We start from the raw sequence: 15,355 nt of genomic DNA, 5'->3' as shown, positions 1-15,355 counted from the left end.
TGCCGTACAGTACTGATATGGACTAACAAGATCAAGAATCAAACGATTCTGGTAACAGATAATTTGAAGCTAGGTAGTTTACTTTGTTTTCTTTCTTGCAGTTTTGTTTTGGTTCTTTTGGTTAGAAAGAAACATCTGGAATATTCCGTGTGTCCGTATCAGTACGTGACTCAAGTATGTGGTAATTATCCAAGAACTTTTTCTTCGTTTTTTTTATGACTAAATCCAAGAAATATATATTACGTAACATATATATCCAGTGGTTTAAGTGCACATGTTGTACTTGCATCGAGAACAATGAATATGAATGTGATTCTGTGTTCTCATTTCATTTTCACGGTATTATCCACCCCATCATGGCTTCATTTTCGAAAGTTAGTTCTCAATGGATTTCACCTTACATTTAAAAAACTGATTTTTCTTTGTCAAAATTTTGCAAGTTTTGAGCATCAGTATGATCGGAGTTAACTACACAAGCAAAAGTTGTATACGGTTCTTTTTTGTTCTGAAACGAGAACTAGCTGGAACCTTGCTAATCGGACATAGAAGGCTCGACCCTCACACAGTGTTTTTTTTTATTTTTTCCGACACCTAAAATAATTAGTGTAGAATTGTTGGAGTATTGAGATTGATCATTTGTACTCAACCGTTAAAATAAAAGGATCTTTGACCCAAAGCACCAAAATAAGCAAAAATTATCTCACTTACCTCAACAACATATTTTTGTTCCCATATACACAATTTCACAGAAAAATACCATTTTGCCCTCAATTCAATTAAAGATTTACAATCAATGCCACTCTGTATCCTCTCTCTCTCTCTCTCTCTCTCTCTCTCTCTCTCTCTCTCTCTCTCTCTCTCTCTCTCTCTCTCTCTCTCTCTCTCTCTCTCTCTCCCTCCCTCTCCCGTCCTTGTCCACGCAGGCGTCGATGCTGCGGTAGAGATCGGCCGGGGGCCTTCGAGATTCAAAATGGAGCCCAGTCGTCGACGAGGAGGATGTGAGCAACGGCGCCGTCGGAGAAGCCGTGGCCCTGGTGTTCGATGGCGCAGATGGCAAAGACGGTTTTGGCGAAGTGGTCTCCGCACCGGATCTCCCCCTCCTCATCGAATGTAGTTTCCCGCTCCCATAAAATCTTCGACGACGTCGTTCAACTTCTCGCCTCACTCTCCGACTGCCCCGTCGAGGCCGAGATCGGCCAGTTTATGAAGCAGATGAGCGCCACCACGAAAGAGGCGAGGAGAAGCATGAGTTGCTGGAGCTGGTGAGTTGCTGGCCTCACTCACCTCACTCTCCGGCCGCAATCGGAACCGGAGTTGTTTTTTTTTTTTTTTTGGCAAATAGTAACTTGGGTGTTTTGAATTTTCATTTCTGATGGCTGCTTTTTTTTTTTTTTTTTTGTCTCCTTTGCTTTTGCTTTTTCTTTTTCTTTAATTATGTATTATATGATTAAGCTGCAACCCGGCCTCTTGCTTTTTTTTTTCTTTTCTTTTTACTTTTTGGTAAAATAGGGGGCAGAAGGTCAAGAAGCAAAGAAAAAAAAAGTTTTATCAGGGACAATAGACGTCTATTAGGAGGCAATAGATGTCTATTGGAGGACAATAAACATCTTGAATTGGTGTAATCTCCTCTCTTTTTTCTTCATTCAAAGGTCTATTTGCCTAATTTTAGGAGAATTAGTTCATATTTCGGTGGCCGAAATGTCTATTGGGGGGCAATACATGTCTATTAGGGGGCAGTACGGGTCTATTGAGAAGGGCAATAAATCTCTCAGGCCCCATATAAGATCTCCGATAACCTCTTTGTGGACTTTCGGTGAGGTTTCATAAGCCTCCATTACCCCCCAATAGAGTTCTGTTGGGGGGCAATATAGTTTTACTACCCTTCTACTAGGGGGCAATACAAGTCTATTTAGGGGCAATAGAGGTTTTTAGAAAAATCCGGTGGGCAGCGGCCGGTGACTGGATTCCGGCAACAGGTGACATGATTCCGGTGAAAGTTAGCCAGAATCCGGCGGCCGGTGATCGGAATCCGGCCACCGGTGACGGGGCTCTGGTGAAGTCCCCCATGGTTTCTCTCTCTTCCACTCTCTCTCTCTCTCTCTCTCTCTCTCTCTCTCTCTCTAAGTAACAAATGTGAGGGTAAAATGGTATTAAAAAAATAAAAATAAAAATAAATAAAAAATTTAATGGGGTATTAGGGAAGACCTCCTTAGAATGTTTTGGGTAAGATGAAATTAAAAAAACTTAATAGGGTAAGTGGCAAAAAAATCTCTAAAAATGGGGTAAATGGACAAAAACCCAAAATAAAAATTTTAATTTTGTTGAGTTACAAAAAATGGCTCTCTCTCTCTCTCTCTCTCTCTCTCTCTCTCTCTCTCTCTCTCTCTCTCTCTCTCTCTCTCTCTCTCTCTCATGTGCTAGCGGCTAATATTCTTAATTGGATAATACTTGGCTGACCATATATGATCAGTCATTCCTAACCAACTATTGGTGACGAAAAATTCGGTAGAGGATTTTGACTCACCAATGAATGCAAACTGCAGCGGGAGCTGACCAGGATTGATCTAGAAGCTTCCTTGGTGCGTTGACTCGAAGTTTGACCGTCGGCTCGAGGAGGAGGGGGGTACTTGTAGAAAGACAAGTCAGTACATTTCTATGTAGTGGAGTAGATAGAGTTGGAATGAGATGAATTACCTTGATGTCGGGCCGCCTTTATATAGGCGATGACTTACTTGGAGGACAAGCCGCCATTATTTCTGCTTTTATGACTGCATTTATTTATGCATTTATGATGACAATTATTACTGCACTAATAACGGTTAATCATTGCGTACTTACGACAGTCATTCATTGCGCACTTATAATTGTAATCATTACGTGTGTATTACCATAATAATCGCCATCTTCATGACCGATATTTACCGCCAAAATAATGACCGAGTTAATTGCCATAATGAGGGATCCAAAAATAGTTTACCACTCCCACACCAACCTCTCTCATTGTGCAACACGTGTACCTTTTCTTTTTACTTAAACATCTGATAAAAGTACTCTTCTTCTCCCTATCAGTTCCACCACTTTCACGATGCAGTTCCACATTCTAATTAAACCAACTTTAGAGAGAGAATTAGAAATAGAAATTGAAGAACCCAGCAATTGAAGCAAAGCAAACCAAAAAAAGCTCTGGGCTCTCGGAAGCAACATTGAAACCAGAACCAATCTCAGACCAAAACTAATCCATTAATTCCTTCGCTTCAGGTTCTATTTCCCGCTTTCAATTCCTTGTTATTTCTTCAATCGAAACTCTCTGATCCACTGTTCTACCAAGGCGATGAGAGCTCTCTGTAGTAAGCAAAGATCAATCCGATAAAAGATTAGGAGACGAGCATGCAGAAAGATGGGTATCAGTCACCGCCGGCGACGAGGAAGAGTTCTCTGCCTTCACCAGCAGTGGGTCATCAGGTAGGTTCTCTAATATTGAAGGATTGAAGGAAAAGAGCCATGGCTTCTGAGAAATTAAAGAATTGGATTTGGAACTGGTCGAGGGGTAAGAACAGGGGAAATTAATCAGATGTTTTAGGGAAAAGAAAAAAACTTAAAGACACGTGCTGAACGGCTGGAATGACACGATAGGGTTGGTTAGGGATGGCTGACCATATATGGTCAACCGTTTTCTTGATTTATGTCTTGCCTATTGTGCGAGCGGTTGGTGAGTTCTTTCTCAATCGTTCAATTTAGGCAAGGATCTCTCCTTGCGACCTGTTTGTGGACATGTTCGGGTGGGATCAACGACCGAGGCTAGCGTTAAAGCTTGGCTAAGGAGGGTTGTGGAGTGTCATAGTGTGTAATGAGGTTTTCCATGCCTAGGTATTGGATTTGTAGGAAGGTCAGTATTTAGCAGCTCAAGTTCCCGGTGGTCATCTATTGTACCTTGATGTATGTCATACTTTTATTTTAATAATTTTTTTTTTTTAAATTTTGGACGACAGTATAACTCCCCAATCCGCAACTTCACCCTGAAGTCAGTAAGATTTGAACCCATAACCTCCACGGTTTTAGTTAGGCTAGCTAACCAACAGACCACGGCTCACCGATTTATTTTAATAAGTTAATATAGTGGAAACTTGTTGAACTGGTTAACAAGTTATCCATTTAAATGTTGACATTTGTCATTTTCAAATATAAAATGTACCATATTAACATACTTTCTTTCTTGGTATGTAACATTTTTCAGAAACATGTAACAAACATTATTATTTTGACAAATTACACCTAGTAGAACTAAAACTACGACTTATAACCACACTTATTGTGGTTGTGGTAATTGAATGGTCAAAGATGTAAATATCATAGTTTGACAACTTTTATCTAATAAATAACCTTGATTATCAAATGGAGAACATCCTTACAATATTGAGTATTTATATATCTTTTGGTCTAATTTTAATTTTACCATATTCACAACACAAATGTTGTCGGAATTATAAAATGGTTGACAATCTTAAAAATGATGTCATATATGAAGTAATTACTACAAGTAGAACAAAAATACATCAATTGTTATGGGTTGTAGTAAAATGCGTAGTCATTGTAGTAATCATTTTATTAATAATAAAACCATAAAGATTTACCATGTTGACAACAAATTTGACGTCTCACTTACTAAATTTTTCATAAACTAGTACATCAGTTTAGGTCGAGTAATTACTATAAATAGAACAAAAATTACCCTTTTTACCTCAATTGTTGTAGATTGTGATAAAATGCATAGTTATTGAAGTAGTCATTTCATTAATGATAAAAACATAAAGATATACTACTCTGACAACAAATTTGTTCTCACACTTGTTAAATTGTCCATAAACTAGTACATTGGTTGTTATTGTAATAATTACTATAAATAGAATAAAAATTATCGTTTTTACATCAATTGTTGTAGGTTCTGGTAAATCATGTCAACTGAAAGTAATTACAACTTCAATTATATAAATTATATAAGAGTGTGTTTGGATAAGGGAAAAAATGATGGAATCTAATTGAAAGTGACATTTCATAATTCCTAAAAGCCAATTCCTTTGTTTTGCATTAGAGTGTTTCTATTTGGACCTCCAAATCTACTCAATTGACCTCACTCTATTATGAATTATTAAATGACATATATAATCTCTTATAAAATGACTATTAAGGACAATAATTATACCCCAAAAAATATTATATTTAATTTCTCTAAACTTTCCAATTCAATAATATTATATTGCATTCTTTATTATTTTCTTTATCTATTTTCATTTTTCCTACATACTCATTAAAGCATTTATATATATTTAATAAGAATTAAAACTATAATCAAGATCATGTGACATAAAAATTCCTATCATCATATATGTTGAATGCATATTGGTGAGGGATAACAAAAGAAATCATTTATGACCTAAATCACAGTCTATTCATTATATTTACAAAAAAAAAAAAAGAGCTAGTAGTAAAAAAAATCTTAAAAAAACTATTAAATAATTAATCATAAGGTACAGAAAATAGAGAAAATAATTAAACATTAAGAAAAATTACTCTTCATTTTTTTTTGCACATATACAAGAGAGAAAAAAGTAAAAAAAAACAATTATTTTTTATTAGAAATTAATTTTTAAAGCCCAATACCTTTTTTGAAATAGAAGGTTCATTGCATTAGATGACCAGCTAAAAAGCCAGAGTCTACATACCCTTACAGACAGAAAAATGGCGGGGTAATAACCAAAATCCTATCTAAGTACTGTAACTCATTACAAGTCAAAAGGAGCCCACTTTTTAAGCGGACTCATATACAAAGAACAACTCCGTGTCTTCTGAGGCAAAATCATCTTCTAGCCAACCATCCGCAAATCACGCAATTGTGGTACGAAATAGAAAGCTACTTCCCAGCAAACAAATAGGAGTCTATTCCTCATCCATAAGCCGCTTTCTCCAGTCCAACTCGAGATAATTACCAATTCCATAGAACCATGATCTGAATTGCGACTGGCATTTTACAGACCGTAAAGGCCCTACATCACCCAAGGAGGTCAACTCTTGGGCCAGGCCAGCCCAAAACACTAAGTAATGAATGAGGGTGGCAAGACACCCTCCAACCTGGCCCAACTCCAAATTGAAGCAGACCCACTCAACTGGGCCCAAGGGAGACTGAGCTCAAATGACCCAAGCCCAGACCAAAAACCCAAGACCCAGGCAACGAGGCTAGCCCGAGACATGTGCCCTCGCTGCCAACCTGCCACCGCCGCCACCACCATCTCCGGTGGCCGACCTCGATCAGTATCAAGCGCAATCATGGTGAAGTGAGTTGAACCCAAAGCTGCCCACCACCAATCGCAATCAACACAATCCAAAACTGCAACCCGAGAGCCGCCGCTCCCCTGTACAAAACCACCCAGGCTCCCAATCTACAGGAAAGTAGAAGGCACGCAGACTGCCGAATCCGATCCGTTAAACCACCGTCCCGCTACCAACACCACTGCACTGAGATCCGCCTTCCCACCTAGACCCCAGCCACGCCGGTATCAACCGCCCAGGAAACGCCTTTGATCCGCCTCGATCCAACAGCGCCAAAACTCGCCACCAAGATCCTAGAACCGGATCTGTCCGACCCTCTGGCACCACCAAACAGACACTGAGGTCTGCAACTCGCGACCTACGACGAAGGACCGCCTGTGAAGCTTGCCGCGCCGCCGCCACACTGCTCAGAAACCCTAGGGCTCTGCTGTTTCTAAACTTTGTGCTTGGCTCACATCAAACACTTGGTATAAATCGGCTGGAATAGCTTGAGTATTGACTCTTCCTATCGTGCCTTTAATTGGATAAGTCGTTCTTTTAATTGGATAAGTCGTTAATGAAAATTTAAAGCCCAATACCTTGTGTTTGAGTTTCTTTTTTATTAGATAAGAGATTTATGTAATCTGGTTAAAGAATGAATATGTAATTAATAGTTTGTCTGCAAATTATATGAGTGAGGTTATTTCAGGAACTTGAGTGAGGTTTAGTGAGTAAATTTAGCATTTGAAAATTTAATATGAGGTGTAAAAAGCAATGAGGTCAAGTGAGTAAATTTGGAGGTTCTAATAGAAAAACTCTTTGCATTATTAGATTGGAAATTTTAAATTTCTCTGTGGAAAAAAATGAAGAAATTCATTATTTAAATTCCCCACTTCAATTTCCACCAAAATAGGTGTTATTTACAAATTCCTCTGCAGTTTGTAATTTTGATTTTTAACCTTTTAACTCTAGGAAAACAACATATCTGTTTTTTTCGACAACATACACCACCAAGCACTCCTTTGTAAAAACCCTAAGGCGCCGCCCTAGCCTTCTCCGTGCGCTGCCATCAAACTGCTGTTCTTTTCCGTCAGCAACCAATCTGCAATATGCTCCAAGGCAACATCTTGCTTTGGAACTGCTGCGGAATAGTAAACAATGAAACACAACGAGCCTTGGTGGATATCGTGCTCGCTAAGAAACCAACTCTAATTTTCCTCTCTGAAACCCTAGCACAGAAGAGTACTATAGAGTCGCTCACTCGTAGATTGGGATTCAAAGACTGTTTTTGTGTCCCACATGAACAGAACTCCCAAGGACTAGCCATCATCTGGACAGAGGATACTCATGTTGAAGTACGAAGTCACTCTCCAATTCATATTGATGCCGCAATTGGGAAACCGGGTACTGACCTGTGGAGATTTACAGGAATCTATGGAGTTGCTACTAGAGGAGGGAGAGACCATACTTGGGATTTAATCAAAACCCTAGCTACTCAAACATATCTCCTGGCATGGTTGATGGCTGGAGATTTTAATGAAGTTATGACACGAAGAGGAAGTCTGGAGGCCCTCCACGAGCCCTAGCAATAATGACAAAATTTAGAAGAACTATGACCTCTTGTGGACTCAGTGACATGGGTTTTGTTGGCAGTAGATTCACTTGGCTAAGTAAACACACCAGGAAAAGGTTGGACAGGGGTTTTCAATGTGTGCAATGGCGCAGTAGGTTCCCATTTAGTCGTGTCATTACTCTCAATCCATCGGAATCCGATCATTGCCCTCTTCTCATTGAAGCTTTTTGTGAACGTCAAGTGAGAAAGCGAATTAACAAGCCTTTTCGCTTTGAGGAATGTTGGTATGGCAGGGAGGAGTGTTTGAATATAATTCAGCAACAATGGTCCACGCCTACTACTGGCAATGCACTACAACAAATAGAAAACAAAACAAAGGCAGTGGGAGACAAATTAAGGCTTTGGCATCGCATGGATTTTAATCAGCAGCAAACGGAGATGCGAATTGTTAAGGAAAAGCTTAATGACCTCATGAGGCAACAGCATTCTGTACAACTGTATGAGGAGCAAAGATTGCTTCATGTGCATTATAGTCAATTATTGTCATTCCAAGAAACATATTGGAGGCAAAGATCTAGAGCCTTGTGGTTGAAGGAGGGTGATAGAAACACAACTTTCTTTCATCGAAAAGCAAGTAACAGAAGGAGTCGCAACCTCATTAAGGGACTGTTGGATGATCATGGTATATGGCAAACTGAACCACAAGAAATACAAGCAATTCTTTTGCAATACTTCCAAACTATCTTCTCAGCTGAACAAGTGGATGAGGAGGCTATTGTTGTTGTCACTGCTGCAACCCCTTGCCGTGTAACACTACAAATGAATGACGCACTACTTGCTCCATATACTAATGAGGAGATAAAGATGGCTCTTTTCCAGATGCACCCATCAAAAAGCCCTGGACCTGATGGTATGTCTCCTTTCTTCTATCAAAAATATTGGACTGTAGTGTGTGAAGATGTTTGCTTAGCAGTTAAAAATTTGCTTGAACTTGTAGATATGTGGCCGAACTCCAACCATACTTATCTATGTTTGATCTCGAAGATCCAAGACCCCAAAGAAGCAATGCATTTTCGACCTATAGCTCTATGTAATGTCATCTGCAGGATTAGTTCCAAAGTTGTACCAAATAGACTCAAGATGTGGCTTCCTGACATCGTCTCTCCCTTGCAAAGTGCTTATGTCCCAAGTAGACTGATCTCTGATAATACTCTAGTGGCAAATGAAGCTGCACACTTCATGCACAAACTCAGGTATCAGGAAGAGGGTTTCTTCTCTTTAAAACTGGATATTAGTAAAGCATATGACAGACTTGAGTGGTCGTTTATTTCTGCTATGTTAACAAAGCTAGGTTTTGATCCTAGTTGGATTTAGATCATTATGAAGTGTGTTAGATTGGTTGCTTATTCTATCCTGCTTTATGGGGAGCCATCTCCCAGGATTGCACCTAGTCGTGGTATCAGACAGAGTGATCCACTTTCACCTTATCTGTTTATTTTATGTAGTGAAGGACTGTCAGCACTTATTTCACATGCAGTGCAGCATCAGGTCATTCAAGGACTTAAAATGTGCCCTCAGGCCCCTACCCTTCACCATCTTTTCTTTGCAGATGACAGTGTACTCTTTGGCTCTGCTACTATGGAAGAGTGTATGCATTACAAAAGAATCCTTGATATCTATGAAAAAGCTTCAGGCCAAAAAGTAAATTTTCAGAAAAGCAGTGTGGTGTTTAGCAACAATGTCAATGAAGTAACGCAACAAGAATTGGTGGCTATTTTAAATATCCAATGTTTAAAGGAGCATGATAAGTATCTGGGACTACCTATGAAAGTAGGAAGGTCCAAGTCTGCTATTTTTGCGTACATCAAGGAGAAGCTCGCAAAGAAACTAGTGAATTGGAAGGCAAAAATCCTAAGTGCAGCTGGAAAGGAAATCCTCATTAAAGCAGTGGCCCAAACCATGCCATTGTATGCTATGAACTGCTACCTGTTACCGAAGAGTCTCTGTGATGACATCCACCAATTATGTGCTTCATTCTTTTGGGGAGACACATATGATAAGAAGAAAATTCATTGGCGTAGTTGGGAGAGATTATGCCTAACAAAAGATGAAGGAGGAATGGGTTTTAAAAATATGTTTGCGTACAACCTGGCCATGCTAGCTAAACAAGGGTGGAGGCTGCTTTCTAACCCAAACTCATTGATTGCACGACTTTATAAAGCCAGGTACTATCCAAATAATTCCTTTTGGGAGGCAGAGTTGGGTGATTCACCATCGTTTTCGTGGAGAAGCATTCTCCAAGGAAGGCCGGTACTAAAAGCAGGAGTTCAATGGTGTATTGGTGATGGGACACAAGTTAACATTTGGAACGATCGTTGGATTCTAGACTGTCAACAATACTTGATTCACAAACCATCTGATTGTGTCTTTGAACTTGTTTCAGACTTGATTGATCATGGCACAAGAACATGGATGTCGGCTGCAGTTTACACTATATTCCCACCTGGCATTGCTCAGAAGGTTGTTTGCATCCCTTTGGGTAGTCGTAATATGGTTGACAAACTCTGTTGGCGTCCAGAAAAGAAAGGTTTTTTCTCCGTCAAAACAGCATATTGGATTGCCAGAACTAATGTGTTAGCAAATAGTCTCGCTTCCACCTCTCATGGGAATACTTATCATGCTTTGTGGAAACGTATGTGGAAAGCCAATGTTCTGGGAAAAGTTAAAATATGCATATGGAGAGCTTGCTCTGATTTACTACCCACAAGAGCCAAGCTTTTTACGAAGGGGTATAGGGGTGACCTTCGTTGTCTTCTATGTTCCCATTTTGTTGAAGATATAGCTCATGTGTTGTGTAAATGTCCGACTACGGTCGAAATCCTCACTGCCACACCTTTCCACTTAGAGAGTAGTTTGCTCCCTAACATTGATTTTAAGGAATTGATGCTCGACCATGCTTTGCATCTAAAGCAGGAGGTTTTTGACAAGCTTCTGATGGTTCTATGGGCTTTATGGTAGAACAGGAATAAGATGCTTTGGGAGGAAAAAAGTAAACCGGCCAAAGACCTGTTACTAGCGTCATTAGCATGGCTAGAAGAGTTTGGTAAAGCTACAAAACCTGAACAAATGTCTACATCAAAACAGAAGCAACGGTGGACGGTGGAAACCAACACATGCGGGTAAGCTTAAACTAAATGTTGATGGTAGTTTTTTGCCTCAAATAACACATGGTGGAACCGGAGGAATACTGAGAGATGATACAGGAAACTTTCGAGCTGCTTTTGCAGTCCCTATACAGTCAGTTGCCTCAGCCTAACATGTAGAGTTATGTGCCATTGAGGAGGGAATTCAGATGTTGAAGCAGCTGCATATCAGCAGCGCTGTCATTGAGACAGACTGCTTTGAAGCTATTCAAGACATTGTTGAATCACACTTTACTCATGTAGCTACCGAAGGACTTCTTGACAATATTAGAAGTGAGTTACTTTCCCGGTCAAACATCACATTGCAGCATGCTCCTCGGAGTTGTAACAAAGTAGCACATTGTTTAGCTAATTATGCCTATGAGGCTCGAGCTAGCTCTATCTGGCTTGATCATCCTCTAGCCCTCATTCTGGACCTGGTCAAGTTTGATTGTAACCGTATGGGATAATTTCCCCTATCAATACATCTTATTTATTGATTAAAAAAAATGTAATTTTGATTTCCAAAACAAGACTTTTTTCAACTTTAAAAAAAAAAAAAAAAACTTTCGTAATTTATTACAGATTTCAAATCCTAAATAGATACAACCAAACAATAGAAATTGCAATTAATGGAATTTTAAATAGATGGAGTTAAAGATTCCATCATTTATAACTGCTTCGTACGGATTTTATAATTTTCTCATCCAAACCACTACTAGAATTATGGCCCCAGACATCAGCCAAAAACCGATGAGAAACAAAAACCCGACCGATGTCTTTGTGGGTGATGAGAAAGATCCGGAAAATGCAGACATCGGTTTTTAGCCGATGTCGAGTATTCGTGTAGACATCGGTTCCTAAATATAAATCGATGTAAATAGGTTTAAATGATAACAAACTTACATGTTTTACTATTGTTAAACCCACATTTTATTGTATTTAATACTTAAAGAAATATAGATTACACAACACAAGTTTGCGTTTTAACATCGTTATTGATTTAAGAACCGATGACTGATACTGTTACAGACATCGATTCCCATTTTGGAACTAATGTCTGGTACTCAGTAACATATCGTTTTCGACAAAAAATCGATGTCTGTATATTTTAGTAACATCGATTTCCATTTTGGAACTGTTGTCTGGTACTCAGTAACATATCGTTTTCGACAAAAAATCGATGTCTGTATATTTCAGTAACATCGATTTTCATTTTGGAACTGATGTATCTGTATTACTAGACATCAGTTTTTATGGTTAAAACTGATTTCAACTTTATATCCAGACATCATACTAGAAAGTACGTCCGAGCGATGCTGCGGGTTTAGGCGATAAGAGTAGTAATCACAATCTTATAATGTTTGCCGAATATGCTATCGTTTTACATATCATAAAAGCTGGTTCACAAACTTTTTCACTAACTCTTACAAACTCTCTCTTATTCTTCCATTATCAAATCTATACATTCCTCCATTTCTGCCTTACAGATCACCAGCCTCTTCCACATTGTAAGTTGAATTAGATGCAAGAGAATACTTCTGTGTGGCTGAAAATTCCAGCATGACCAACCTATATATAATCTCCTCCATTTTGGCTACAAGGGACAAATATGCCACAGCCAACAATTCCATAGTCAAAGCTTTGTTTTCTTTTCTTCTTTCACGTTTGCTCCTCTTCGTGAAAAGTATCTACACAACTGCAAAATTCAAAAATCAATGATCAATGATCAATTCATGACAAAACAAACATAACAAAAATCAATCACTGTATATTACTAAAAATACAATCTTCCAATTACAAAAACACCTCCAATAATCCCTTGTTAAAGTCACCCCTGAGAAGAAGAGGATCTGATTAAAAAATAAGAAGTGTTAAAACACATATCGTATCCAATAATACATAAAACAAACATAAATGCACAGGAAGAAGATAACTTAGCAAGAAGAGTAGATGTAAAATACACTCACATTTCCCATTGCAAGTAATCCCTTGTCAAAGAAAAAAACCATTCCCAAGAATGAGAAAACTACGTCAAATCCTGTCAATCCCAGTCCGATCTCTGTCTCATTTCAAAATTGCATGAATTAGAGGTGACACCAAAAGTTCAAATACATCAAATACAGCTCAACTGGCAATCAATCCAACCTTTCTCAATGAAATTTGACACCCAGTAAGAAGTGGCAGGACAAGCAATGCAGTATAAAACATACTGGAAAAATAAGTTCCTATAATAGCTTCTTTTGTATTAGAAATAATTCCAAGTGGTACACAATTTTCACCACAACAATCACAACACATAACATGTGTTGCAATCCACTGCAGATCAATTCACACCACACTGGTCACCAGAACCAAATTCTAAGCACAGCAGCTTCGGTCACACTACACTCAACTATAGTGCCAGATTTTAATGAATTACCATACTAGTAACCACAACCAAATTCTAAGCATAGCAACTTCAGTCACACTAGACTCAACTATAGTGCTAGATTTACTGAATCAATAAACAATATTACCCATAACAAGTTCACACAATTAAGATGCATATAGCTTAAATCAAGAAAGTAATTAAAGACTCCAAATCTATTGGGAAACTATGAGAATAGCAAAGATTAGTAATAAAACTCGTCTTACTTTTCCGATCATTCATCTCGAAGGAAACCATTTTTGCCGACGACTTACTGCAAACAATAAACACAGAAAATGGGAAGAGAATTCTTGGTGTACTGGTTTAATATAAGAAACCAAACAAGATGTACCTTCTCTGCGTACTCCTTGGTGTACTGTTTGAATTTGTTGTAAATAAGCTTTCTATTCTCAGCATTCTTCTTCTTGGCAGCTTCAAGCCCCCTGCTTCTTTGCCAAGACTCCGGAACCACTACCTTGACTGCTTCACCCATCTCTACAAATGTGGATCGCAGATAAATGAATGAACTTTCAAAACAAGCCTAATTCAATCCGATACAAAGTCCTCATGAAGTTCCCTAAGAACAACAAATGAACAAAGTGACAAACAGAGCACAATATATTAAATAAACAGATACATAATCGGAATGGCAGAGCACAATATTCATACCATCCAAAAGACCAAAACTGGCAGTGCACAACAGAGCCTACCTCTTTTTTCAAATATTCCAAAACTGGCAGTGGCAACCGCAACAATCGCAAAAGAGATACAAAACAGATGCAATTCGAACCCAGATCACATATCCAATTTTCATCTCATATCAGTCATATGTATAGCATATAGCAAAAGAAACAGATGCAATTCGAACCGAGAAATCGAAGCAAGAAAGATGGCAGCAACTTACCAAGCTTGAAGTTTCCGAAATCGAGTCGAAAACTGAAATTGAAGCTGCTTCACCTAGTAGAGTTCGAGCCAAACCCAGACTTGAAGATTGAAAATTGAATACCCAGAAGCAGAAATTAAGAGGAAGCCATAAATCAATTAAAGAGTGAAGACCCAGAAGCAGAAATTAAGAGAAATAGAAACCCAGACTCACCGCGCACCGTCAGTCCATCACGGCGTCATCGTCGAAGAAAGAAAAGGCGTCGTGCGGCCGCGCCGGAGAGAGAGAGAGAGAGAGAGAGAGAGAGGCGAGCTTTAGAACCATGCTGGCATTTGGTGCTCGAAGTCGCACCAATAGAGGAGGATAAACTCCTTGGAGGCAGGTTGGACCAGTTGGGGTCGGATCTCAGAGCAACGACGTGGTGGCGTTGGAAGAGAAGCACCGGCAGAGGCGATGGCGCCGGTGAGGGGACGGAGGCAGTAGTTTAATGAGGGAGAGACAGTAGCCGTGGAAAGAGAGCAGGAGAGGGAGGAGAGCGCTAGGGTTTCAGAGAAGAGCGAGAGAGAAAGAGCTGAACGCAGAGAACGAGCTCAGGTTGGAGAAGGAGCTCAGGTCGGGGACGCGAAGGAGGTAGTCAGAGACTCAGAGTGAGAGTCTATTGATTAGGGTTCGAAAGTTTTTAGATAAAGTGACTAAGTGTTAGGGGGAATTAAAATTTTAGACCCCGCATTTCTCAAACTTTTAAACTTAGTCCCTCCGCGTTTTTGTAAATTTTTCGTACGAAACTTTTCTCATCGGTTTCTTTGGTGACTGATGTCCATAATAACAATAGAAATCGGTTTCTTCACAAACTGATGTTAACATAATTTTTAACATCAGGTGCAATCCTGACCGATTTAATAGTGGTGATGTCTAATGACATTATTCTAGTAGTGAACACACCCTTGTTTAAGTAAATCCAAATTGTGTCTGGGCCAAACTCTATGTTACTTGACCTAGTGGTA

The 15,355-nt window shown here is 39.1% G+C and overlaps 1 protein-coding gene and 1 long non-coding RNA gene across 2 annotated transcripts; one reads left to right on the top strand and one right to left on the bottom strand.

Annotated features, from left to right (window-relative positions):
• The first annotated feature begins 1,041 nt into the window (after nucleotides 1-1,041).
• On the top strand, nucleotides 1,042-10,894 carry LOC112170934. Its single transcript, XM_024308199.1, has 3 exons — nucleotides 1,042-1,262; nucleotides 7,846-9,129; nucleotides 9,382-10,894. The coding sequence occupies exons 1-3, from the start codon at nucleotides 1,042-1,044 to the stop codon at nucleotides 10,892-10,894; spliced, it is 3,018 nt and encodes a 1,005-aa protein (XP_024163967.1).
• Nucleotides 10,895-12,665: 1,771 nt separating this feature from the next.
• On the bottom strand, nucleotides 12,666-13,889 carry LOC112168895. Its single transcript, XR_005800994.1, has 4 exons — nucleotides 13,821-13,889; nucleotides 13,696-13,742; nucleotides 12,868-12,911; nucleotides 12,666-12,757 (listed from the first exon to the last, which is right to left on the bottom strand). It is a non-coding gene; the product is annotated as an uncharacterized LOC112168895 (long non-coding RNA).
• Between the last annotated feature and the right edge of the window lie 1,466 nt (nucleotides 13,890-15,355).

Source organism: Rosa chinensis, chromosome 6, assembly GCF_002994745.2.
Source record: "Rosa chinensis cultivar Old Blush chromosome 6, RchiOBHm-V2, whole genome shotgun sequence".
Taxonomy (NCBI): domain Eukaryota; kingdom Viridiplantae; phylum Streptophyta; class Magnoliopsida; order Rosales; family Rosaceae; genus Rosa; species Rosa chinensis.
This window is presented reverse-complemented; position numbering and strand designations above follow the sequence as displayed.

What these genes read in the sequence shown, in the direction of transcription:
- LOC112170934 (XM_024308199.1), top strand. Translation starts at nt 1,042, where the DNA reads ATGGCGCAGATGGCAAAGACGGTTTTGGCGAAGTGGTCTCCGCACCGG. An exon ending in AGCATGAGTTGCTGGAGCTG is followed by an intron (nt 1,263 to 7,845) that starts GTGAGTTGCTGG and finishes ATTTTAATGAAG; the next exon opens with TTATGACACGAAGAGGAAGT. An exon ending in CACTTCATGCACAAACTCAG is followed by an intron (nt 9,130 to 9,381) that starts GTATCAGGAAGA and finishes TATTTTATGTAG; the next exon opens with TGAAGGACTGTCAGCACTTA.